The following is a 27,199-nucleotide window of genomic DNA, read 5'->3' as shown; positions in this document are numbered from 1 at the left end:
CTATTTGGTCTACCAATAGGTCAATAAACAGATAGAATTTGATGGATATTTTGACAATGGTTGATTTTACCAAAATATCACTGTTTTTTATGTATAAATATATATTCACGTTCATTAAGTACGTGTGATTTGACTCTATAGACAGAGTGAAGCAACAATATTTTAAAGAACCAATACTGCCTTCAGGACCAAAGTGTTACAATATTTCCACGTCATGACTGGAGAAGCCTAGTGGAAATCTCGCTCAGTAGTTTGATAATGACTTGAGAAGCCTAGTCGAAACGTTGCTCAGTAAAAATCAGTAATTGTACTCCATATAATTGTGGCCTGTGTATTCTTGTGAATCGTTTCTAGCGAGACAGATAAATTAAAGATACATTATGGGAGATTCGATAACGAGTTGGCAGTTCTCACTATAATAGTTTAAAACTAGATAATGTAAAGGCAATTTGCTGAAAATTTCATTCAAATTGATCCACTATGAACCGAGAAGTAAGTGATTGAAATTTTCGCCCAGCCTCGATCATCGTTACTAAAGTCAGTACGATAAACAGCATAGTCTCGATTATCAATTTAATCATCATTAAATCGTGAAGTAAAGTTATGCAGTAAATCGGCTCATAATCTACTAAAGATCGCAGGCTAGCGATGCCATCGAGAGTTGATTGTGGTCTGAATAAGTTAATTAATGTCTAATTAATAATTTAGATAACATTTCAGGCCTAAATAAAGACCTGGGCCCTTATTCACGAAAACTTAAACTAAGATACAATCGAAATTTTAAGAAATACTGCAATTCGATTGGCTGACCAATATGCAAATTGGATATATGCAAATTGATTTTACTGGTCAGCCAATCGAATTGCAGTATTTCTTAAAATTTCGATTGTATCTTAGTTTAAGTTTTCGTGAATAAGGGCCCAGCAATAGACAGATTTAGTTCTTGCATAATGTATGTTTAATTAGTTTTAAATAACTATATGTAATCATCGGGATTTTCCATCGTGGTTTCCCATTGATAGAGGTGCAGGATGGGGGATCTGCCAAGGTACGAAAATCCGAGGTCCCGCGTACAAGAGTAGGCCGTGGCGCCGTTGTCCTGGCAAAATTTCCCCTATAGCACCCTGTATGGCGTATGCCCGTCTTCGTTAGCCCAGTCGGAGCAGAACAGTAGGACGTTAAACCCCATTTCATTTCATTTCCTTTATTTATTATTATTTCAGCCACTACATATTTCCAGAGGTTATGATATGATGTGTCCAGCTATGTATTGTACTATACCAGATAAACCAGGCTACTGTGGTAAAACTGTTCCTCAAGAGGAAACATCATGTGGTGATGGCAAGGTATGTTAATATTTTAGATTCTGCAATAAACAACGCTGTGTGCGTTAAACAAAAATAATTTCAATGTCGTCGAATTATAAAATAAGCCAAATAAGACGTCACTTTGTAGAATATCATTTTTATTATATACTCTTCAAAAAAATTAGAGGATATTCAGAAACAATACAAAACTGGAAATGCACTGCTGTTTTTATTAGAGATAACCAGTGTATGTTAATAACAGGCCAATTGGCTACACATGAACATTTCAACCTCGTGGGTTTTCTCCGGGTCCTCCCACTGCTAAAGACCCCTACGCGCAAGTTTGTGTCGAGTGGACGTTAAACCCCATTTCTCTCTCTCTAACTCTACACATGAACATAAACAGTTCATATGGGCGGCTTATCTGACGGCCCCATTTCACTCGCAAAGAGATACACTGTCAAAAGTGAAAATGGACGTTTTATCTCAACCTGCATAGGTATTTGCATTTCAATATCCCCTACTTTTTTTTGAAGAGAATATATAGATCGTATTGTAAATAGAGACGGGTGTCTGGCATGAGCAATTTGCCTGTTCCCCGATCTCCCAGTCATTTAGTGAACGAAATATCTCTTATAAAAATTTGGAAAATATCAACATTTGTCACAGTCTGATTAAAATACAGATCTATATTTCGTTTCGTTTTTTTTATACTTTTGATGGCCTCTACCAGAACCCATCAAAAGTATAAAAAAAAAACGAAACGAAATATAGATCTGTATTTTAATGTTGTTTATAAATAATACATATTATCTCTTATTTATTTCGGGGTCACAGTGGCTAAGAGGGTAAGACGCTGGCTCGCTTGCCTGGAGGTCGGGTGTTCGATCCCTGCGTTGGCCGAGAAAGTTCACCTAGATTTTCCGGTGTGGTTCCCCCTTGTCAGTGATGCAGGAGTGGAGGGCCTGACAAGGACAGCTGTCTAGTCATTTGGATGAGACGAAAAACCGAGGTCCCGTGAACACATTGGCGTGCATGTAAAAGATCCCCTAACAGTTGGAATTAGATATAAGAGTAGGCCGTAGTGCAAAATTTCCCTCATAGCACACTGTATGGCGTATGCCCGTCTTCATTAGCCCAGTTCGGAGCAAAACAGTAGGACGTTAAACCCTATTTCATTTCATTTCATTTCTTATTTATTTCTAGTGGTGTGTTACTGGTTTATGTGAAGCTAGTCCTAGAGCACCCAGAAAATATGGTAAGTGCTCTGCAATACTATTAATGATATCTGAAAATTAAATTCTGCCCATACTTTCGGATAAGACAAAATACTAAGACCCACCCGTATACACAATGGCGGGTAGGTCACAAAAACAGGAGCCACGGTGGCTAAGTGAGTAAGACGCTGGTTCGTTAGCCTGGAGGTCGCGGATTCGCTGCCGCTGTTGACGGAGAAAATTCATCAGGATTTTCCGGCGTAGTTTGCCCCTGACAAACCAATATCCCGTGTACACATTGGCGTGCAGGTAAAAGATCCCTTGGCTGTTGGAATTCTGTATAAGAATAGGCTGTAGCGCCGCTGTCCTGGCAAAATCCCCTTCATAGTACACTGTGTATGCTCGTTATCATAAGCCCAGTCATAGCAGAGCAATAGGACGTTAAACACCATTTCATTTTATTTTGTAACAAAAACAAAAACAGAATCTCTTGGCATTTGGCATTCTAAGTAGAGTGGCTGCAACGCCCACTATTTGTAGGCCCAAAATGTTATCTAAATTATTAATTAGACATTAATTAATCCATCCAGACCATAATCAACTCTAGATTGCATCGCTAGCCTGTGATCGTAAGTGGATTGTGAGCCGATTTACTGCATAACTTTCCTTCACGATTTAACGATTAAATGGATAATCAAGACTATGCCGTTTATCGTATTAACTTTAGTAATGATGATCGAGGCTAGGCGGAAATTTCAAATGCTTAGTTCTCGGTTCGAATGAAATTTTTAGCACATTGCCTTTACATTATCCAGTTTTTAACTATTATAGTGCGAACTGCCAACTCGTTATCGAATCTCCCATAATGTATCTTTAATGGTCCCTTCATTTATTTCACTTTAGCCAACTGTTCACAAGGGGATGATCCAACATATAACTGTGATGCACGTCGATGTAAAAACGGCTACTCGGAGTCGGAAAAAAACACTTACTGTTGTGAGACGTGTGCCATTACTGCTGGGGTAGAGCTGGGAACTGTATCACCCGAACCTCGACCACCTACTACAGTCATTGCAACGACTTCTTTGAGAACAACAACGACCAGTTCTCCGACAACAACTACAACGGAGCCGACAACAACTACAACGGAGCCGTCAACAACTACAACGGAGTCGACAACAACTACAACGGAGTCGACAACAACTACAACGGAGCCGACAACAACTACAACGGAGCCGACAACAACCACCGCGCAGCCGACGACCACAACACTTCCAACAACAACTACAACGCAGCCGACAACAACCACAACACAGCCGACAACAACCACAACACAGCCGACAACCACCACAACGGAGCCGATATCGACTACAATTGAGTCGACAACTTCCACAACAGCATTTAGAGAACCAACAACAAATCCGACTACAACCACAACGCGCCCGACAAAAACGACAAAGACGCCTACATCAACAGTGACGGAGTCGACAACAAGTACAACAACAGAAGATCGTCCGGTTACTGATGAAAGAACCGAGAGTATAAACGAAGAAATAACCACCATGAAACCAAAACGTAAAAATACGAACAAACGCAAAAATAGACGTAGACTTAATAACAGACGTAAAAATATACGTCAGCGATTTAGGAATCGTTGTTTTTCCTTGAAATGTATGTGTAGAAGAAATCCTTCAAGATGGTATTGTCGGTATTTTTACTAATTTCGAAACGTGTATATTTTTTGTTTTCAAGTTTGGTATTTTTTATTTAAAATGATTTATTCAGTCATTATTTTAATCAATTAACTGTAACCTTTACCACTGTGATGTTAGCACTGTGATGCGGACTCGCGTTCTCTTTTTGTAGACAGCCCTTTTGTGGTGGGTGCCCGAGAGATCTGTCATTGAGTCAAGTGACGTGTTTTCGACTCTCCACTTGTACGTGACAAGGAATATTGTCGCCTGTACAACCTCGTGGGTTTTCTCCGGGTCCTCCAATTTCCTCCAGTTCCAAAGACCCATATGCGCAAGGGAGTTATTGAAATAAAATTGAACCATATGTTAGTCCTGAAATGACCTGGTTTATACCTCATTTCTCTCAATCTTTCTTGTGAACGGAAACAGTCGATCATGACCGAACCTCGCCTGAAACCATGGAATGTTCAAGATGTTGTCGAAATTGTTTCAAATCACGCAGATTCTTTTTTTTTTTTCAAGTTTTGTTTGTTTCTATCTGTCTCAAGTTTGTATTGTTGGCCCTATATTGTTAGATTATTTTATTGGTCTTGTATATAGATTTTGTATATTATTGGGTCTTGTATATAGACTTTGTATTTTATTGTCTTGTATATGTCTTGTATATAGATTTTGTATTTTATTGGGTCTTGTATATAGATGTAATAACAAGATATTGTACCCTTTTACTGACAGAGCCGAATTGTCCAGATATTTTAGTTAATTAGGCATTATGCAAGATTTCGATAAAGAGCTGACCTTTATTGCTATAATAGTTCAAAAATAGATGATGCAACATGAATATATTGAAAATTTCATTCAAATAACCTTATTTTGAGCGACGTTATCAGTGGTTGTAGTTTTGACAAGATGTGTGCTTTGATCGTAACCACCGTACTGGTCATTCGAGTCTTAAATTAAATTTAATCATTAAATGGCCAGACCGTTTTAATCCAATTAAAATCGGGGCCATCCGATGACACCAAGAGTTGATTATGGTTATTTGAGTCTTAAATTAAATTAAATCATTAAATGGCGAAACCGTTCTAATCCAGTTAAAATCGGGGCCATCCGATGACACAAGAGTTGATTATGGTTATTTGAGTCTTAAATTAAATTAAATCATTAAATGGCCAAACCGTTCTAATCCAGTTAAAATCGGGGCCATCCGATGACATCAAGAGTTGATTATGGTTATTTGAGTCTTAAATTAAATTAAATCATTAAATGGCCAAACCGTTCTAATCCAGTTAAAATCGGGGCCATCCGATGACATCAAGAGTTGATTATGGTCCTGCCATGTTAAAAATTGTCCAATTAATAATTTATATAACGTTTATGGCCCAAATAATAGGAAGATTAAACTCTTACATAATGCATGTTTATTTTTTTGTGGGGGGTTGGATGGCTGAATGGTTAGCGTACGCGCGCTGTATCAAAAAGTCTGTCATTGAGTCGACTGGCGTGGTTTCGAATCCCCGGTTGTACGTGACAAGGAGTAGGGTCGCCTGTCCAACCTCGTGGGTTTTCTCCGGGTCCTCCGGTTTCCTCCCACTGCTAAAGACCCCTACGCGCAAGTGAATTATTGAAATAAAATTAAACCATATGTTAGTCCCGAAATGACCTAGTTTGTGTTGAGTGGACGTTAAACCCCATTTCTCTCTCTCTCTCTCTTTATTTTTTTGTGAATACGGTTCCTTAACAACCAATGAGGCCTCCTTAACAACAGGTACAGTGAGGCCTCCAGAAAGATTGCTATGTCGTGTTTGAATCGGGGTACTTTTTACCCCGCGAAGACCCCAGCGCTGCTGCCCCCGAACTTAAAGTAGCTAAGTCTCTAACTCATTCTCATCCAAAATCTTCAACATTGAAAACACGATTTATTTGTCAAATTAAATCAACATTCATGTTGTGATCTTACCGGAAAAAGATGGGCTTTTGATATCCAATATTTAAGACATAATAAACATTTTACCATTGGTACACGAATCGTGTACCATAATGCGCTTCAGCCCCAGTTGTATCAAGAGACTCGAGGGACGAGGCTAGACACATGTAGACTGGAATAACCAGACGCTAGAAATTTGCACTCGCTGTTGGCGATTTAGCTCCGTTAAACCTGGACTAATACCAAGTCGTTGTTAATGCATACATGTATTACAATAATCTTATTAAATTTTTTACCAATTAATATTGTTATTTTATATTTTTTTTACGATGACTGTCGCAGGACGATGACTTTGTTATGTATATTAGACGTGTCTAAGAATTTTAAATAAAATATTCATTCTTTAGTTATTTGTCATATTGTCTCTGGTTATATTATTTTTAAGTAAGTGGCTATTGTTACGACGTGTATGGCCCAAGTTTAGAACGAATTCCAGAATGGATGCAAATCTCCCTAACACCAGCTTTGAAAAAGGAGCAGTATTTTCAACGTTTTCATAACAGCAATTAAGAGATGGGAAGGGTTAGGGTTAGGGTTGGGACTATTTTTACGACTATTCAGTTTTTAACGTCGCCGATGGAGGGCTGTGAAAGCATCGTCGTAACAATAGCCTGAGGACTATTTTTACGACTCGTCGTAACAATAGCCACTGTCTATTTTTAAACGCCCGAATTCTATGTGGAGGTATATTGTCGTCACCCATGTAATGTTTGTGTGTGTGTGTGTGTGTGGGGGGGGGTCTAACGGACACGCTTTATATCATACGGTCTGTCATTGAGTCAAGTCGTATGGTTTCGATTCCCCGCGGGGGGGGGGGGGGGGTTGTGGGTGGGTGGTGGGGTGGATGGCCGAATGGTTAGCGCGTGCGCGTTGTATCATCAGGTCTGTCATTGAGTCAATTGGCGTGGTTTCGATTCCACGGGTGACGTGAGTAGCGTGGGTTTTCTCTGGGTCCTCCGGTTTCCTCCCACTGCTAAATACCCTAAGCGCATCCGAATTATTGAAATAAAAATGAACCATGTTAGTTCCAAAATGACATAGTTTGTGTTGAGTGGACGTTAAACCCATCTCTCTCTCCCCCTCTCTCTCTCTCTCTCTCTGTGGTAGACATTGGCTGGCTATACCAGGATATGAAATCAACTTTGTTTTCATCAAATCTTATCTTCATGCCCAGATCGATGGTCAAAAATGGCAAAGATTGGCCCGAAAATAACTCTAAAAAATGTGCATGCCCTTTATCTCTGGGACATGAATGAAATTAGCCTACCCCCACCTTATCACTTTCTGTATGCCCCACCCCCTCCCCCTTGAAAAGAATACCTGTGTTACAGTGACCCGATCACTGACCATAGTTTTTTTTAGCCAACTTTTCTTTTATTTCCCAGGATAAATTACACGGTCTTGGCAAGATCTTCTCTTGGCTAATACCAACACTGAAATTTATTTATTATTTTCAAGTGCTAGGGGAGCCACAGTGGCCAAGTGGGTAAGAAGCTGGCTCGCTAGCCTGGAGGTCGGGTGTTCGATCCCTGCATCGGCCGAGAAAGTTCATCAGGATTTTCCGACGTGGTTTCCCGTTGTCATTGGTGCAGGAAGGAGAAGAAGGGTCTGACAAGGACAACTGTCTAGTCATTCGGATGGGACGACAAACCTAGGTCCCGCGGATACATTGGCATGCACGTTAAAGATCCCATTCGATATAAGAATAAGAGTTGCTGCCCGGGCAAAATTTCGCACATAGCACACTGTATGGCGTATGCCCGTCTTCATTAGCCCAGTATAGGAGCAGAACAGTAGGACGCTAAATCCCATTTCGTTTCAGTATAAGCTAGAAATGCTAGGAATCAAAGCCCAGCTTATATTAGGCATGGGCCTGAGGGGCGCAGGCCTAAGGCCCCGCGGTTCATGGCAAAAAGATCTAGCAGCTATCCCTCAACCTTCTCTGTGAAGTTACACTCGGTGGTCGATCTAGGCTTCTAGCGGAACTGAATAGATTTCGTACATGATCAGATATTATGTTATTATTCTTGTATTACAGACCGTTTAATTGTGTGTTACGTGCCATTCAAAAGGAAATGAAATAATCTTTTCGTCGCGTAAGGGGCCTCTCGATTCTTGTCAGACCCAGGGCTCCACTCCGGTTAAGCTGGGCTTTGCTTGGAATTAAAAAAAAAAGTAAAAATGATTTTCCTGTCGATGACCCTAATTGGGGGGGGGGGGGTCAAGTAACGGTTAACACATGTATTATAATTCATGGTATAAAGAGATTAAGATCACAGAAAATCAAAAGTACTTTTATTTGGTACAAAAATTATTCAAATTGATTTAAACACTGGTTTCTATTGATCAGTCTTGCATGCCATCTCGGCAGCATTTTGTGAAAGGGGAGTGTCACAAAATTTAAAATACCAGTATATGAGAGAGAGAAATGGTGTTGAACGTCCACTCAACACAATCTAGGTCATTTTGGGACTAACACATGGTTCATTAGCCCAGTTCGGAGCAGAACAGTAGGACGTTAAACCCCATTTCATTTCATTTTTTACTGGAAAGCTAAAGATAAACCAAAAAGCCCACCACAAACCGTTAATAAATGTACATGTATAAGTATATATACATTGTTCTGCACTGACTGGGCTAATGAAGACAGACATACGCCATACAGTGTACTATGAGGGAATTTTTGCCTGGACAGCAGCACTATGGCTTACTCTTATATTTAGGGGATTTAGAGAGAGAGAGAGAGAAATGGGGTTTAACGTCCACTCGACACAAACTAGGTCATTTCGGGACTAACACATGGTTCACTTTTATTTCAATAATTCGCTTGCGCATAGGGGTCTTTAGCAGTGGGAGAAAACCTCTGAAGTTGGCTACCAGTATATAAATAAGGCTTATCTGAATTTTTGTTCAGAAATAGACATGGATTACATGTATGTATTGTCTGTTTGATTAACACACAAGACCCATTTTGTTTTTTATAGTTAAAATTTTGTAGTTCTTCTCTTCAATAACAATCTGAATAAAATACAGATCTATATTTCGTTTCTTTGTTTTATACTTTCGATGGCCTCTACTACATGAAGATCTGACCAGTTGTAGTGAAAAGTCATGTTAGATGTCCTACGAGCTGCTTTTGACCCTATGGCGTCAGACATTTGATTAACCAATCAGCGTTGATGTTTCTAGTGGGATATCCACAAGAACTAGTCGCAACAGACCGTTTCATTGGCTAATCCCTCACATCAACTAGAATTCGGGGTATATACATGTACATGTAACAACTCTTTCAGATTCTAGTGTAGTAAAGACAAGTAAAACGAAATACAAAATAGAATCTGTGTTTTAATCAGTGATTTTAGTGATCATTAAATGTTCGCATCTTTAATTTAGTTTAGCTTTAAATTTTTGTGAATTAGGCGCCAGTGTTCTTCGACAGCTTTTCATAAAATTTAACAAACTATGTCACATCATCTGTTATAAAAAACTCCATTCAACAACAATTTATATCTTCAACATCAGAGAAATCAGCAAAATGTGTAAAAAAATATACAAAACAAATAAAAATATCTACAACATATCATTACCTAACATAAACAAAACATTCTGGTAATAACCCCACGGCCCTTTTTAAGAGAGAGGGAGAGAGAGAGAGAGAGAGAGAGATCGGGTTTAACGTCCACTTGAAACAAACTAGGTCTTTTCGGAACTAACATATGGTTCAATTTTATTTCAATAATTCGCTTGCGCGTAGTGGTCTTTACCAGTGCAAGGGAAACGGAGGACCCGAGAAAACCCATGAGATTGGACAGACGACTCTACTCCTTGTCATGTACAACCGGGCAATCGAAACCACACCCTATGGCTCAATGACAGACCTTATGATACAACGTGCACACGCTAACCATTCGGACATCACCACCACCCCCACCCCACCCCACCCCCCCCCGCCCTTTTTAAGTGACATGTTTTTATTACAGGTATAGAAAATAAAAATGTCCTCATTAAAGGGACATTATGTAAGATTTAGATAAAGAATTGGCTGTTCTCGCTATAATAGTTCAAAAATAGATAATGCAAAATGAATTTATTGAAAATTTCATTCAAATTACTTTCATTTGAGGAAAGTTAGAATTAGCTATAGTTTTGGCAAGATGTGTGCATTGATCGTAACCACCGTTCTGGTCATCCGAGTCTTCACCATTTTTAAATTAAATCATTACATGATCAAAATGTTCTAATGTACTTAAAATCGGATGGCATCCAGAGTTGATTATGGTCTAGTCATGTTAATAAATATCTGACAAATAATTTATGTAACATTTAAGGCCCAAATATAGACCTGCAATAGGCAGATTTAGCTCTTACATATACGTAATGCATGTTTAATTACTGTGCAGATTTGTTTCTTTAACAGTATTAATAATATATGTCCCACACAAACAGGGCTGGATTAAAACTCATAGAGACCTTAAGTGAGAGAGAGAGTAATGGGGTTTAACATCCACCAGACACAAACTAGGTTATTTTGGGACTAGCATATAGCTCAATTTTACTTTAATTACTCACTTGTGCGTAGGAGTCTTTAGCAGTGAAAGGAAACCAGAGGACCCGATAAAACCTACGAGACTGGACAGGTGACCCTACTCATTGTCACGTACAAGCCAGAAATCCGAATCACGCCACTTGACCCTATAGTTTCACGCACACTGTTAAACCACTAGAACACCAAACCCACCGAGGACCTAAGCACTCAAAAGATTTTGGTGTCCCCATATATATTTAATTCAAAACATAAACAATAAAATAAATTGTTGTTTTTCGATATAACAAAACTTACTGTAAGTTGGAAAATAATGTTATTATAAACTGAGACAAAGCAGGTAACAGCCAGAAAACAAAAGACAAAAACAATGAAAAACTAATTAAAAGTACTTAATTAATTTTTGAATTAAATATTTGAAATATGTCATCTAACAAAGCAGAAATTTTGTGATGCCCCCTTCTCGTGATGCCCTCAGCATGTTTTTATTTTGCTTAATGGTTAATCCAGTCCTGCACACAAAGTTCAAAGTGTTAACCCAGTCCTGCACACAAAGTTCAAAGTGTTAAGGTTCTAGCTGAATAGCTAGCGCCTGACGGGTTTACCAGGTACAACTAACCCATTTAATTCCAGATCTGCCACCTGAGCATTCTATTAGATTGTACTGTAGTCATCCATGAATTCACCAATAAAAAATGTTTTCCTTCATATTTATTCTAGCTAATTTCCTTCAAATTTTTTCTAGTTCATGACTTCCTCTAAATTTTTTCTACTTGTTTTCCTACATGTTTTTTCTAGTTAATTTCCTACACATTTTGTCTAGTTCATGACTTCCTCCACATTTTTTCTAGTTGATTTCCTACATGTTTTTTTTCTAGTTGATTTCCTACACATTTTTCTAGTTGATTTCCTACACGATTTATCTAGTTGATTTTCTACACGATTTATCTAGTTGATTTCCAACACTTTTTTCCTAGTTAATTTGCTCCAAATTTTTTTCCTAGTTAATTTCCTCCATGGTTTCTTCCATGATTTTTCTAGCATGACTTCGTCTATGTTTTCTGAGAGAACTATTATCACTGAATAATTTATCACAAACGTCGCACTTATACGGTTTTTCACCGGTATGAGATCGGATATGTCGCTGTAAGTTACAACTCTTCGCGAACGTCTTGTCGCAAACACCACAAATAAAAGCTCGGTCACCCGTGTGGAGTTTCATGTGAACTATCAACGTGTCGCTACGTGCAAACGTTTTATTACAGATATCGCAACGATACCATTTATCCCCCGTGTGGGTCCTCGAATGCGAGTGTAAGGTGCTGCGCTGGCTGAATGTTTTATTACAGGTATCACATCTGTATGGTCGTTCTCCTGTATGCTGTCGCATGTGACCATGGAGATGATCAGTTTGTGTAAAGGCTTTATAACAAATGCCACAACTATACGGCTTCTCGCCGGTGTGAGTACGGATGTGTTTTTTACGACCACCGCTAGTGGTAAAGGTCATAGGGCAACGGTCACAACTGAAAGGTTTTTCCCCAGTGTGAGTCCTGATGTGAGTCTGTAGATGTTGTTTTTGTATAAAAGTTTTACCACAGAGATCACAAGCAAAAGGTCGTTCACCTGTGTGAATCCTAATATGGTTGCGTAACCCGCTTCGGTTACAGCAGACCTTACCACATATATTACACTCATATGGGTGGGGTTTGTCTGGTATGCTCACTCTGTAGTCATCGGCTATTATCTCATGATGTGACGAGGTCAGATCGGAAGGTATATCGGGCAAATCCTCTTCAAAAACCTCACCCTCCACAATAAATCCTGAGCCAGTATCCTCATCATCTTCTTCCGTTTTTATTATTAAAGTTTCACCAGCATCAAATGATTCATTTTCTCTTTGATCATCTTCATCAGAGTCCTCTACTAAATTATTTATTTGCTCCGACTCCTTCATGGCAAATCCGTTTTCTCCATTTTGAAGAACAGCTGCTTGTTTTGATTCTTGCTCCATTTTTAATTTATCTCTGAAAAAGTAAAATACAACGAATTTCTATAAAACACCAAATCTGTAGGCTACATGTGGCAGGACGATTTACCCTGACACTAGCTAGATGTACAACATAACACCACATTAAGATTAAAATCTGATAAGAAATTACTATAATATTAATATTTTAAATAGTAAATCACTAGTTTACATTAATACCCACTACCAAATATTGTACACCTACATGTACCATCAAGAAGGCTACACCCCACAATTGAAACTTGACAGAATACATAAATTATTTCAATATTAGTTGACTATTGGCCAGTATTGGGTTAGTATTGGCCGTGGGTGGTAATGGGTAGTAGGCAGAGTAGGCTAGAGCAGCCTATTGGGCAATCTTTTTTTATTACCCAAGGTCACAGTCCAGACATCTTTTAACTGCAAGGAATGTGAATGAAAATGGCTTCTTATGAAAGTTGTTAGCTTTCAATTGCCTGAAGTACGGTAGTCTAAGTTGAGAAAATCTATGAAAATTGGCAAGTTTCCAATGCCTGAATTAGTCTAAACTTGAGATAATTTTTTCGTGATCTCGAGTTTACGTCATCTTCCTCTATTCGATGAATGACGAAATTGTTCAATGTTGTTGTGATCTGGAGCCAGAGGACTTTGTTGCCATTCGTTGTACACTAAATCAAAATGTCCATATGTCTGCAATATTTTCATCCTTCAATACGACTTTCTGGATAGTTAAGGATAAAAATTTTATTGTCATAATTTACCCGTTTATGTTACATATATCTGTAGGAGATAATTTAAAAATCAAATGAACTATTTACAACAAAAACAACGACGTCAATATAAACAATAAAATAAAACCCTCCGTTTTACCACAGTATGCAAAGGGCAGATAACTACCGAGCTACAGTTCAAATGATGGACATGGATCATACTTTGGGAATTGAATAATATTTCAATTAAGAAGGAAGTACAAGTTGTACGAATATCTTATCACACTGATCAGCCGTGAATATTCGCCAGGCCGCAACAATAAGACTTTCTTAATCCTCTGTGAAACAGATTAGTATTTTATAGCGCGACTCTCTGAGCTGGGAGTATTCAGTTCTATGATTTAGCTGACGACCCTGAAAGCTCCTGAAGTCCATTCTGTTTCACCGAAATACAATCTGTAGGATTCGTCATAATCATGATATTCCAATATCTTTCAGACGAAGATATTTTTGGTTTTACTTGTTCGTTCAGTTCCCGCAGTTTGCATTTTCTTTCTATATGTACGAGTATATTATTATAACTCACCATATGTCTGTTCGTCCAACCTTTTATACCGCAAAAAACGGCTAAACCGAAATTGTGTGTGGGTGGTTACCCAACATTTCATCATTCAACATTGTATGCGATGGGTTTCTATTATATTTATTCTTTTAATGGCATTTAGTAGTAGGAACACAATCAAGTTACACAACTTTATGGAAGAACAATTATTATGGTTTATTTTACACATGCCAACCGCGGATCCGGGGGGGGGGGCACTTACCGAACGCCCCCCCCCCCCATATATTCTCGCGGGAAAGGAGAACAAAAGTACTTAAAAATGGTAGTGATCCCCGTCGTAAGTCTGCGGTCCCTGTGTCCTTGTGTCCCGTAGTGTCGTCCTTGTGTCATTATGCGCCTTTTTATGCCTACGTAGGCAGCAGCCCGCCCCCACTTTCTGAAAATCCTGGATCCGCCCCTGCATGCAATGTTTCAACAAGATTTCACAAGTCGTTATCAAGCATCCATACACAAATAGATAAAATAGAATGAGAATATATATATATATATGAAATTAAAGATGGCAAAATAAAACTACATTTGTATGCCATAACGTTTTCACCGCATTTATTAAACAATACAGGCATCATGCTAACTATTGAATGGAAATCAAGAACAGAGAACATGAGTAGTTGTCACAAGCTATGAATGAAACAACGACACACAGTTGTATATACTGTGATAAAGCCCAGATCACTACCCGCCGTACGTGCTACTACGGGGATTCTACGAGGAAATTTGAGTAAACCCCACCTTCGGTTGCCCATTGTACTCATTCCGTTCTACTCCATTATACCCTGGGTTAATCCATAGGATTTCCACGATTTCAAATTATCTGCCCTGGCCTAGAATGTAGCTACAGTCTACGAACCAATCAGAAAACAGTTTACAAACCAATCGTTTCGCCTTCGTTTTTATAAGGGTAGATAACCATATTCATGTCCATTTACTGAATGATTTGTGTAAATAATGTATATATTTATAATTTATTTATATTTAATTGTATTATCAAAATCTGTAGTATGTGTTGTTGATTTCAAATATGTATAACATCTATATGTTTGAATTTTGTTATTATTATTACTATTTGTTCTTTGTCTGAAATATGTCATTCTGTTATGTTTATTATTATTGAACTTATACTTGGCAATTTGATTCACAATAACTTGTCTGCGATATCACGTGGACATACAATTCCGCGAACGAACGAACGAATCTAAATAAAACTAATGACCCTACATTATTATATGAACGTCTGGTCTTCATTAACATAATATTTAATTAGTTGTTAATAATTACGCATATAGAATAGGCCAACTCCTAAAATTGTCCGATGAGAGTTACTTCCCTTTGCCAACTTACTTTTCAAATAACAATTTATGGGATTGGTCGATAAAAATAGCACAATCATCAAGGGCCATAGATTAACCCAGGGTATAGTGGAGTAGATCGGAACGAGTACACCGGGTAACCGAAGATGAGTAAAACCCGTACGTAAGACTTACGCACCGAAGAAGATCGGAAACCGGCCGTAGAGATTTTGGGTTCTGCACATCCAAAATTTTCACCCGGTTTTCAAGCAGACGCTACGTTACATACAGCTACCCCCCCCCCCCCCATACACACACACACACAATATTCATTCACTTTGATTCACCTACTCCGTTCTTTTGACACAGGGGCGGATCCAGAGGGGGGGGGGGGTCGAAACCCTCCCTGCTTAGCTACATAAAATTTTTTTGTAAATCAAAACTTTTTATGAGATGTGGGATGTGGGACAGGATGGGCACTCAAAGCACGAGATAATGATATAGACATTATGTGATATCACAATTCAATTGATGCTTTGCATCCATGAAATTAATTGAATCACAATGTCATTACATTAATTCATAATAAAAATTAACGTCAAACGAGATGTTGAATTTCTCTGTTTAAAAAGCTCAATGTGTATCTTGCGATCTTCTACGGTGCCGAACACACGCAAGTGATGCGTAAGACTCAAGCACGGGTGAGCTAGGCTTAAGACTCGAATATACCAGTACCATGGTTACGATAATAAATAATCACTGAACACATATTGTCAAAACTACAAACAGTGATAACTTGACTAGGAATAAAGTAATTTGAATGAAATTAGCAATATATTCATTTTGAATTTTCTAGTTTGAACTATTATAGTAAAAAAGACCAGCTCTTTATCTAAATCTTACATACTATATCTTTAATTCACGAAAGGTCGTTTTTCCCAGCTTACATATTGTACGTCGTATCTTTAATTCATGAAAGGTCGTTGTTCGCAGTTTACATATTGTATCCTTAAAGCTACATTCCCAGAAAAGTATTTATCGGGTGGTTATTTCCAATAAAAGTATGGCAATTTTGGTATATGGAAAGTAGAAATATCCAATCTTACTAGAAAAATACTGGATTCCCTGAAAAACACTCATGGAGTGCATACAGGGCAAAAATGTACGTGTTTCCCTAATCGACAGCCCGACGATTAACAGTTTCTGCACGCGTGACGTCGAAGGTTGCACGCGGAGATTGAGCGCTTGATGTACATGTTGATAAACTTTATGAAGAGTTAGACGTACACACTTTCTGAGATAAAAATCACGGAAAAAGACGCGAGCAGTGAATAATCCGAGAATTTAATTAGGCTTCGATATTTGTAATAAATAGTCAGCGATAAAGGCAACATCGTCTTTTGTATGCAATGAATTCTCCTCCGACATCGCACCCGTTGTGTCACGTGACATAAACATGACCTCTTTTGATCGAGTGTTTGTAGCCGGGTATTCCCTGACAATTGCAATGTTTTGAGAAGGATTTGAAGCAAAATTATGATAAATTAATTAGTTTGAATATGTTTTTAGCCCAAATATATCATCAAATCGCCCAGGTTTTACCCGGGAATGTATCTTTAATTAAAGACAATACGAAATGTCAAGGTTCCACGCAACAGATCGTATTACGATATGTCACTACGTAGATATAATGTTCTTAAATATTGATTATGAAAACTATGAGTAGTTATACATCTTCCAAAAGAATACAACCAACCATGATAGACGGTTCTATTAAGAAAGCTCTTTATTAGGCGTGGGACAGGGACGTATTTCAGCCAGATTCGTCACAGTGAACAGCCAAACAAACTGTTGGGATTACAAAAAAAGGAGACCGTAGATTTCATTTACTTACTCGCATCCTTTTCGTACCAGTTAACACAAATCTAATTAAATTTCGACACAATGTCTGTGAATTCAACGGAAGATTCGTATAACCCCGGAGCGCATGAGATAATCGTGAATGGTATTATAGGCGCTTTAGGTGCTTTGGCGGTTTTACTGAATACTATATCCTTTGTTTCCGTTCTACTGAGCAGATATTTTCCAGCACGGCAAAAGGTCGGTTTCTTATCACTTCAGATGACAGATGCGATGAGCGGGTTCCAGATTTTGTCCGTTCGTCTGCTTCCAATCACATATACCAGTGAACACTTACTTTGTAAAATTCGGCTGTATTGGGGCCTTATTTTGAGCTATGCTACGATTCTAACCAACCTTTTAATAACCACTGAGCGATTTCTCAACATAGCCCTGCCATTGAATTTAAACAAACAGATTACGTGGAAAAAAAATGTTAATATGCGTAGTTTTTATGTGGACCATTGCGATTATTTTAACCGTTTCGCTTTTCTTCGATGGTTTTCATGGACCCGTGTGCGAGTTTGTAGTTACCGGAAATCCCAATGGATATATCGTTATTGGTTTTTTCATTTGTATTGTATTCTTAATCGTTTTTGTGATGTATTTTTACATAGTGAAGGTTACCAGACGTCACATCCGACAGATCACAGCAACATTGGTTGGGAACACTCATGTAATAGCCCAGAGAGACTCTTTTAAGAATAAAGCTGACCTGCGCACGACCGTCACTGTTGGTGTTATCGTCGGTGTCTTCGGGATCTCATACTGTCCAATTGGGCTTTACAGTCTTTGTGTCAGCTTTCTGGTGTCCGATTTTGTCGAATTCATCTCGACAAACCAAACTATTTTCACGTTTATGATGACGTTGTACGTTCTAAACAGTGTTGTTAACCCCATTATATACATCTTCCGACTGAAGAACTGTCGAAAAGAAATGGTAGCAAGAATATTATGCCGACCACAACCCGACCTCTAGAAATGAAAAAAAGACCCCAAAGAGAGAGAAAAGGAGTTTAACGTCCACTGGACACCAACTATGGTAATTTTGGGACTAGCACTGGTGAAATGACCGAAACTGATGATTTAATTCGACTTTAAGATACAACGATCAACTTTCGTGCAGAAGTCGACCATCTTCGGATGTCACCAATCACTGCTTAAAGATACATTATGGGAGTTTTGTATAAGGAGTTAGCCATTTTTGCTATAATAGTTCAAAAATAGATGATGAAAGAAGAATATATTGAAAATTTCAGTCAAATTACTTTATTCTGAACATAGTTATCACTAGTGTAATGTTTGACTAGAAATGGGATTGAATTCCATCTTCACCGATTCTTATTATGACTGTCGTTTGATTGACAGGCGTTAACTCCACCTACATAATATCGGCTGTCTTTTGTCTGCTGTCATCATATCCGAATTTGTGTTTTACCTTTTTGGATTTTTATAACAATTGGATAAAATGAGTGAGAGGGTAAATTTTCATTCTTACTTGTATTTTGGGCATGCATTAAATCAATTGAATATAGGACATACTATTATAATACAATTATGATAAATCTATAGTATACACCAGTGGCGTCGTGCCTATTTGGGAAATAAAAATATTTTTATTGATATTATTAAGACAGAAGACATGTCCGTCTGTTTTAGTCATCACACGGTCTCCAGGAATTGTATAATTTGTCATTATCTGTGTTTAGTTTATTGCACTTTAAATAGTTTAGATGTCATTTGTTAAGGCATCGCTCAACAGCGGCCTCGCTTCGTACACTCTATCATTTAGCCTCGATCCAGGAGTATGACGTCAACGTAACGGTTAATCTCCGCTCACGACGCTATTTAAAATTAAATCAGTCAACGAAATCCCGTTTAAATCCAAGCTGAATCCAAGCCATCCGTGGGTCTACATTGTTGATTATGTGCTTGTTGTGTAAATAAAGATCTAATTTATAATTTCTATGACATGTCATCTGAAGCCTAAATGAAGACTTGCAATAATCAGATTTAGCTCTTGCATGATGTATGTTTAAGAACACCCTCCGACCCTTCCTTCCTCTCTTAAGATAACGTGGCTTAGGTGGCACTAATTCTAAAATGTACTTCTATTATTAAACTTACTGGAATATGTCGTCATGCATAATTGTATTCTATAGAATGGTGCCCGGTGTACTAATATGTCCCTTATCTATCTTATATAAAAGATTATAGTTAAAGCTACTCTTAGGTGTTAGATATTCGAAAAAGATGTTTTAGGAAAAAAACTAGGTTTTTGCGAGTACTTTCTGTCTGTCTGTCTGTTCGGGGTTGCCTGAAGAAGCTTAATAAAGCGAAAAGTACTCGCAAAAACCTAGTTTTTTTCCTAAAACATCTTTATTTCGAATATCTAACACCTAAGAGTAGCTTTAACTATAATCTTTTACTATATATATATATATATATATATATATATATATATATATATATATCTTCTATATATATATTTGTGACTGTCGTTTGTCTGTCTGTCTGTCTGTCTGTTCGGGGTTGGCGGCTACACTAGGTCTGCCCCGAGTCTGAAATTTGGGGTCTAGGGGTAGCTCGGACCGGGGAGTAACATAGGCCAGGTGGCGTTAGTCTACCACTTCCGGTTTCGGAGTTATGACCCCCGAGCGAAGCCGGTCTGTTCGGGGTTGGCGGCTACACTAGGTCTGCCCCGAGTCTGAAATTTGGCTACAACATCCTGTAATACGATAAATAGATTAACAAAATATTTATTATAGAAAATGCTACCATGTGGTGGGAAGTAGCATGCAATAATATACAGAGTTTCAGCATATCCACATATTTTAATAACCAAAATAGCATCATACATATTTTCAACTATGGTACATTTATGTATTATCACATTTTTAATTAGGATGACTAATCCCCCACCCTTAGCCCACTCTCTTGCAAACGCGAAAGCCGTATAATTTGTAAGCCCAATCTCGTCGCATACAGAAATACAACACTAAAACAACATTATTACATCATATTCAACAAGAAGATCGGGGGGGGGGGGGGACCGAATAGTAAGCAAGTGGATACATTAAGGGAGATTAGATAAAGAGCTGGCTATTCTTACTATAATAGAAATAAACTAGATAATGTAAAGGGAATTTGCTGAAAATTTCAGTTAAATTCATTCACCCTGAACCGAGTATTTAGCGATTAAATAATGGACCTCGCCTCGATCATCATTACTAAAGTCGTACGATAAAAAAAACATAGTCTCTATTATCCACTTTTTTATTTAATCAGCAGCAGCAGGCCGGGTTCTAATCCAGTAAATATCACATCGAGAGTTGATTATGATCTGGATAAGTTAATTAATGTCTAATTAATAATTTAGATAAAGAAAGACTTGCAATTGACAGATTTAACTCTTGCATAATATATGTTTAATGAACGTACATGTAATATCTTGTAAATTAGTTAATTGTATACTATTAGCACTGATTACACGTCGAATTAATATAGCGGCATAAATTGTATACTATTATCACACATGAAATTAGAAATGGTTCATCAACCGAAACATCCTTGTATTGAACCTGTCGTTGAAGTGAGAGGACGTGTTAGCGCGTTGTCGTGGAGTCAATCAACCGTAGCGTGTTTGGTCTTTTACGTTTACTAGTGAAAAAATAAGATGTCCTTCGAAAGTTTACTTCATGTTGTCGATAGTTCTATGGATTTACCAGTATTAGATGATGGACCTTTTATGTATCAAATTGTTCAATTGTTAACTAATATGGATTTAAGAATGAAAAGGTTAGAACATGTAGTGGTTAAGATTGGAAATATTGAGTCAGTGTTAGCTGGGATGAAGAGCCAAATATCGGAGAGAGAGAGAGAGAGAGAGAGAGAGAGAGAGAGAGGGGGGGGTTAAAGTCCACTCGACACAAACCAGGTCATTTCGGGACTTACATATGGTTTAATTTGATTTCAATAATTCGCTTGTGCGTAGAGGTCTTTAGCAGCGGGAGGACCCGGAGAAAACCCACGATGTTAGACAGGCGACCCTACTCTTTGTCACGTACAACCGGGGATTCGAAACCACGCCAGTTGACTCAATGACAGGCCTTATGATACAGCGCGCACTTGCTTACTATTCGGTCACACCCCCCCCCCCCCCCCTCGATCTTCTTGTTGAATATGATGTAATAATGTTGTTTGAGTGTTGGATTTCTGTATGCGACGAGATTGGGCTTACAAATTATACGGCTTTCGCGTTTGCAAGAGAGTGGGCTAAGGGTGGGGGATTAGTCATCCTAATTAAAAATGTGATAATACATAAATGTACCATAGTTGAAAATATGTATGATGCTATTTTGGTTATTAAAATATGTGGATATGCTGAAACTCTGTATATTATTGCATGCTACTTCCCACCACATGGTAGCATTTTCTATAATAAATATTTTGTTAATCTATTTATCGTATTACAGGATGTTGTAGCTAACTTTGATGATCAGGGTGTGGTTATTGTAACCGGTGATTTTAATTCTAGACTAGGTAGGGCCTACATTAGATGAGTTTATCGAAAATGATATAATTTCAGACTCTATTTCCAGCAAAATATCCCATTTATGTAGTTATACCCCGGATGTTGAATTACCAACTCGGAGCAATATGGATATCTCTATTAACCACTTTGGTAGACAACTGATATGAATGGTAGGCATAAGAATGATACCAATGGTAGTTTTACATTTTGCTCAAATAAAGGCAGTAGTTTTATTAATTATCTACTTCATGCCAAACATTTATCATTTATTGAATACTTTCAATCTGGCTATTTCAACGAATTCTCTGATCATTCACCCATAATATTTAAAGCGAGAATTTCATATTTTCTAAGAAAGTTAAAACATAATTATTTCTGTCTTTTGCTCAATAGGTTGTCAACTCACTATTATACGATCATAGTTATCAGTCTCACACTCAAAAATGTTTCACACCGAAATAATAACACAATTACCTCCTAATTACCTCCCTTGTTTTTCTATTCCCTACCATGGAATATATATCTTCCACCGTTTGAATTTGAAGTTGAAAATGATATTTTTGCTAATTTCTCAACTGGCAATAGTGAATTATAGGATTAATAGGATTATTCTTTATCAAGGTAGGACTGTTTATACATAGCATCGATTTTAAGGCTTTATTTTAATACATTTTAAAAACTAAACTTGATAAGCCATGGTTTACAGACGACTGCAAAAGTAAATACCGTGAATACAAATCTGCTTTATTTGTATATAATCGCAATAAGACTACTGTAAATAGGTTGAATTTAATACAATCTAAAAACAATTATTAAAAAAAGGAATTAAAACTCAAATACGATTATAAAAATAAGCATGGTAATTTGTTTGATTTTTTACGTGAGTCCAATCCAAAAATATTTTATAAACTATTCAATAAACGCAAAACAAAAATTGACTCCAATTTAACTATAGATGAATTCTATACTCATTTTAATAATTTGTCTTCAAACCTGCCGACTGTTAAAGCTGCAATTTCATATTTTTAAGTTATATTTTTAAAATTTATTAAAATAAAGCCTTAAAATAGATGGTATCCATAAACCGTCCTACCTTGTTAAAGAATAATCCTATTAATCCTATAAGTCACTATTACCAGCTGAAAAATTGGCAAAAATATCATTTTCAACTTCAAATTCAAACGTTTGAAGGTAGCTAATGCATGGAGGCAATATGAAAACAAGGGAGGTAATTGTGTTATTATTTCCTGTGTCAGTGATTTTTAAGGGTGGGAAATAATGCCCATGGTCGTATAAAAGTGAGTTGATAACCTATTGAGCAAAAGACATAGAAATAATTATGTTCTGACTTTCTTAGAAAATATGAAATTATCGCTTTAATGAAGAAATTATTGAATTTCTTACTTCATATGACAACAAACCTGTTAACAATACCACCGATGATATTTTTAATAAAGTGATAACTGAAGCGATTAGATTAGAGACAAAAACATATTATGGAACACAATTACTATTTTAATTAAAGCGACGTTTCGTTGAGGGTTCTCTCAACGTTTTCAACGAAACGTCGCTTTAATTAAAATAGTAATTGTGTTCCATAATATGTTTTTGTATTACGTATGTCAATTGCTAAATGCCGCTCAAAGAAGATGAGATTAGAGAGTGTATTAAACGACTACAACTAAATAAGGCTTCTGCAAATGACAATATTTAAAATAAAATTTTAAAATATGACCAGAATGAACTCAAGCCATCTCTCCTTAGTATTTTCAATAATGTCTTCAACTCTGGCTACTTTCCGTCATCCTGGGCAAGTGGTAATATCGTACTAGTTTTTACAAAAGGTGATACTTCAGACCTAGATAATTATAGCGGAATCACGATTGTTTCTTGTCTCGGTAAATTATTCACTTCTGTTATCAATAATCGTCTGTTAAAGTTTGATGCTAATGAGATGAAAATTACTACCTATCAATTTGGGTTCCGTAAAAACCAGTCCACTGTAGACGCTATTTTTATTTTACAATCAATTATTAATTATTTTCTGAAGATTACTGTAAAGCTTTTGATTATTTAAACAGGTGTAATTTATGGTATAAATTAATACAGGAGGGAATTGGGGGTAAAACTTTGAAAATAATAAGGTCTCTGTATGACAAGGTTAAATGTTGTGTTAAATAAGGCGGAGAACTATCTGAATATTTTAAAAGTAAGAATGGTCTAATTCAAGGGGAAGTTTTATCGCCGTTGTTATTTTCTTTTTATATTAATGATTGCGAATCTCATCTTCTAGCCGATAATTGTGAGTCGAATTGATATCCAGACATTCAATTGATTTTTACTTATGTACGCAGACGATAAATACTAAAAAGACTAAGATTATGATTTTTCGAAATGGGGGTAAACTTAAAAATTATGAGAATTGGACTCTTGGTGGTTGTAATATTGAAGTTGTAAATAGTTTTAATTATCTTGGCCTACTACTAAATTTTAATGGTAAATATCTAATTACACAAAACAACGATGTAAAAGTATTGCTATGCATTTGCTAAGTATTGTTATTATTTAATAATTAGTTTCTGTAATTTATGGGGCAAATAAATGACTATTTCAATTCAAACAAATGCCTTATCTGAAGTGCAAAACATAGCCATTCCAGAGAAGGGTTTAAGAAATGTTACAGGCCTGCTATACTCCTTTAAATACAACACTTTCTGAGATAAAAATCACGGAAAAAGACACGGGCAGTAGATAATCCGAGAATTTAATTAGACTTCGATATTTGTAATAAATAGTCAGCGATAAAGGCAACATCGTCTTGTGTATGCAATGAATTCTCCTCCGACCTCGCACCCGTTGTGTCACGTGACACAAACATGACCTCTTTTGGTCGATTTTTTATAGCCGGCTATTCCCTGACAATTGCAATGTTTTGAGAAGGATTTGAAGCAAAATTATGATAAATTAATTAGTTTGAATATGTTTTTAGTCCAAATATATCATCAAATCACCCAGTTTGTACCCGGGAATGTATCTTTAACGTTACATAATGCAATGGCCACTTGTGCCGCTTCAAAAATTTAAAACGCATCACCACAAAGAGAAACTATTTAGCGACTAATATAATGGCCGGATTTTGTTGTTTGTGATTATAACATTTATTTCAGAACAAATTATGACGATATTTCTGTATCCGTTTGAGGCAACATTAAATTGCGATACACATTCTGATGGTCGGCTGCATCTTGGAAGATATTTGCTGTAAAAGTCAATTTTAGTTTTAGTAACACGCCTCGACCAATAATTCAAAATACGGGCTTCCCCAACGCATCTTCACTGACCTCATTTCGTGTTACTTCCGTTCCGACGAAGTTGATAATCGCCAAGTGATAGCGCTCCAGGTTTGATTTGTTATTAATAACGTTGTGAAATGGCCAATTTAATAACATTGTTGGCAATAAACACGGTCGGAAGTGTTAGAACTAATAGCAGACGAAATTTCTTCAACGAGTGAAAACAATATGGCGGGTGATACACCGAGAGAAATGGGGTTTAACATCCACTCCAAACAAACTAGGTCATTTCGGGACTAACATATGGTTTAATTTTATTTCAGTAATTCGCTTGCGCGTAGGGGTCTTTAGCAGTGGGAGGAAACCGGAGGACCCGGAGAAACCACGCCAGTTGACTCAATGACAGGCCTTATGATCAGCGCGCACATGCTAACCATTCGGCCATCCCAAACCCTTGCTGATATTAGTATATGGTCAAGCAGTAGTAAGACATTTTATTGTAATCCTTTCAGGTGCCCGTGCGTTACAGTTGTCTGTGGGATAACTAATATTTCAATGTTTGTAGCCACCGGTTGTTAATGTAGTGGGGATCACGGTGACTCAGTAAGTGAAACTTTGATAAAAGTAGTTCACGGCTCAATGATTTGTCCTTATAAAAGTCTTATCATATAATGCTAAAATAAGCCCGAATTATTGTCTATGTGTTGTAAAATTTGTTGAGCTTGGCGGACCACTCTACTTTTGACTCACCTAACAGAAGGTCTCGTTATTGACCGAGAAGGTTTCCTCGGGGATTTTTCGCCGTGATTTTCGTGATAGACGGCCTGACAATAAACATTCTCCAGTGTCCCGGATTCCACGGTGGCGTGCACGTAAAAGAACCCTTGAAAGATGTAAAATAGGTTGGCAATATGCCCCTCATAGCACACACTGCATGGCGTGTGGCTGTCTTTAATATACCGGTTGATACAGATAAGTTACTAAATGCCACTAGAGGATTATTCTATCAAACTATATATCAAACATACTGTAAAATAGATGTATATATGTCATAGTTAACCAGTGGAAATATTCACTATAAAGTTATACATTTTGGCAGCCATCTTTGTTGTTTTGTTCATTTACACTGGATAGAATAATAACTATATAAATGCTAATGGTATGACGTATGTTGGCGACGTTTCGAAGAGTAATCTATCAACGTTTTCAAGCAAGTACAGTCACAACTGTGTAGGGCAATAACACCAAACGAAGCTCTGCCGAGATTTTTTTAATTTATCTATGAGTATTGATATTTTTTGATATCAAAAAAGACGAGTAGGAGATTTTATTTATCACCCAATCCCTTCTTACATGCACAAATAAATAAATATAATTCTTTCACTTTAGTGAACCTGATTACATTACATTGACAGTAATTCAACCATTGCAAAGCCCTTTATATTGACCAGGTGTTTCCATCAAGGCCAATTAAATAGAAATAGTCCCTTTTTAATAAGAAAGAAGTTACTTTTAATAAAAAGGAGATATCGCAGTAGATTATGAAATTTATCACGCAAGTGATATCTACTGTAGAAAGTATTATTGGGTGAAAAAGAATGATAATATTACATTAAAGTAACAATTATAACTAGACCTGCATGCAGGAATGACGGGTTTCACTGGTGCCACGTTACCCTTTAACATGTCACTTCCGGTGCCACGTTACCCTTGAACATATGTCACTTCCGGTACCAATGAAACCATTAAACAGGTTTTTTGGTTTTGACCCCTCAGACTTTGTACCGTTGATTACAGATTAAAAGTGTACAAATGTGTTGTTATTGATGTGTTCCCATTTGAATATTGTTCACAATAAGAAGCAAAATAAATAAGATGTTTACAGGATCATTTTTTTATACGAAAAACTAAGTGATGCGTTTTCTATGACGCTCAGTTTATTTCGATCAATTGGGGCACAATTTTGATCCAAGCTGTTCCTACTCTATTTGCCAACAGTGACCCGACAAAAAGCTTGTCCCTTTTTGTTCCGGTTCTGAGTTCTCGATGGTACTAATAGTTGTAAATGATTTGAAAAGACAAACACTTTATAA

At 37.2% G+C, this 27,199-nt stretch overlaps 2 protein-coding genes across 2 annotated transcripts; one reads left to right on the top strand and one right to left on the bottom strand.

Moving 5' to 3' along the window:
* Positions 1-3,675: 3,675 nt before the first annotated feature.
* Positions 3,676-8,252, top strand: LOC126808608 (integumentary mucin C.1; the record flags this gene model as incomplete). The annotated part of the gene is made up of 3 exons (XM_056098953.1): positions 3,676-3,860; positions 3,930-4,041; positions 8,244-8,252. Coding segments are annotated over 3 exons (306 nt in total), but the record flags the coding sequence as incomplete, so codon positions are not given.
* A 256-nt stretch (positions 8,253-8,508) lies between these two features.
* LOC126824782 (zinc finger protein 239) lies at positions 8,509-13,650 on the bottom strand. Its single transcript, XM_050554168.2, has 2 exons — positions 13,521-13,650; positions 8,509-12,775 (listed from the first exon to the last, which is right to left on the bottom strand). Exon 2 carries the CDS (start codon positions 12,760-12,762, stop codon positions 11,749-11,751), a length of 1,014 nt encoding a protein of 337 aa, XP_050410125.1. The 5' UTR covers positions 12,763-12,775; positions 13,521-13,650; the 3' UTR covers positions 8,509-11,748.
* Between the last annotated feature and the right edge of the window lie 13,549 nt (positions 13,651-27,199).

Source organism: Patella vulgata, chromosome 1 (assembly GCF_932274485.2).
Source record: "Patella vulgata chromosome 1, xgPatVulg1.2, whole genome shotgun sequence".
NCBI classification, from domain to species: Eukaryota; Metazoa; Mollusca; class Gastropoda; family Patellidae; genus Patella; species Patella vulgata.
This window is presented reverse-complemented; position numbering and strand designations above follow the sequence as displayed.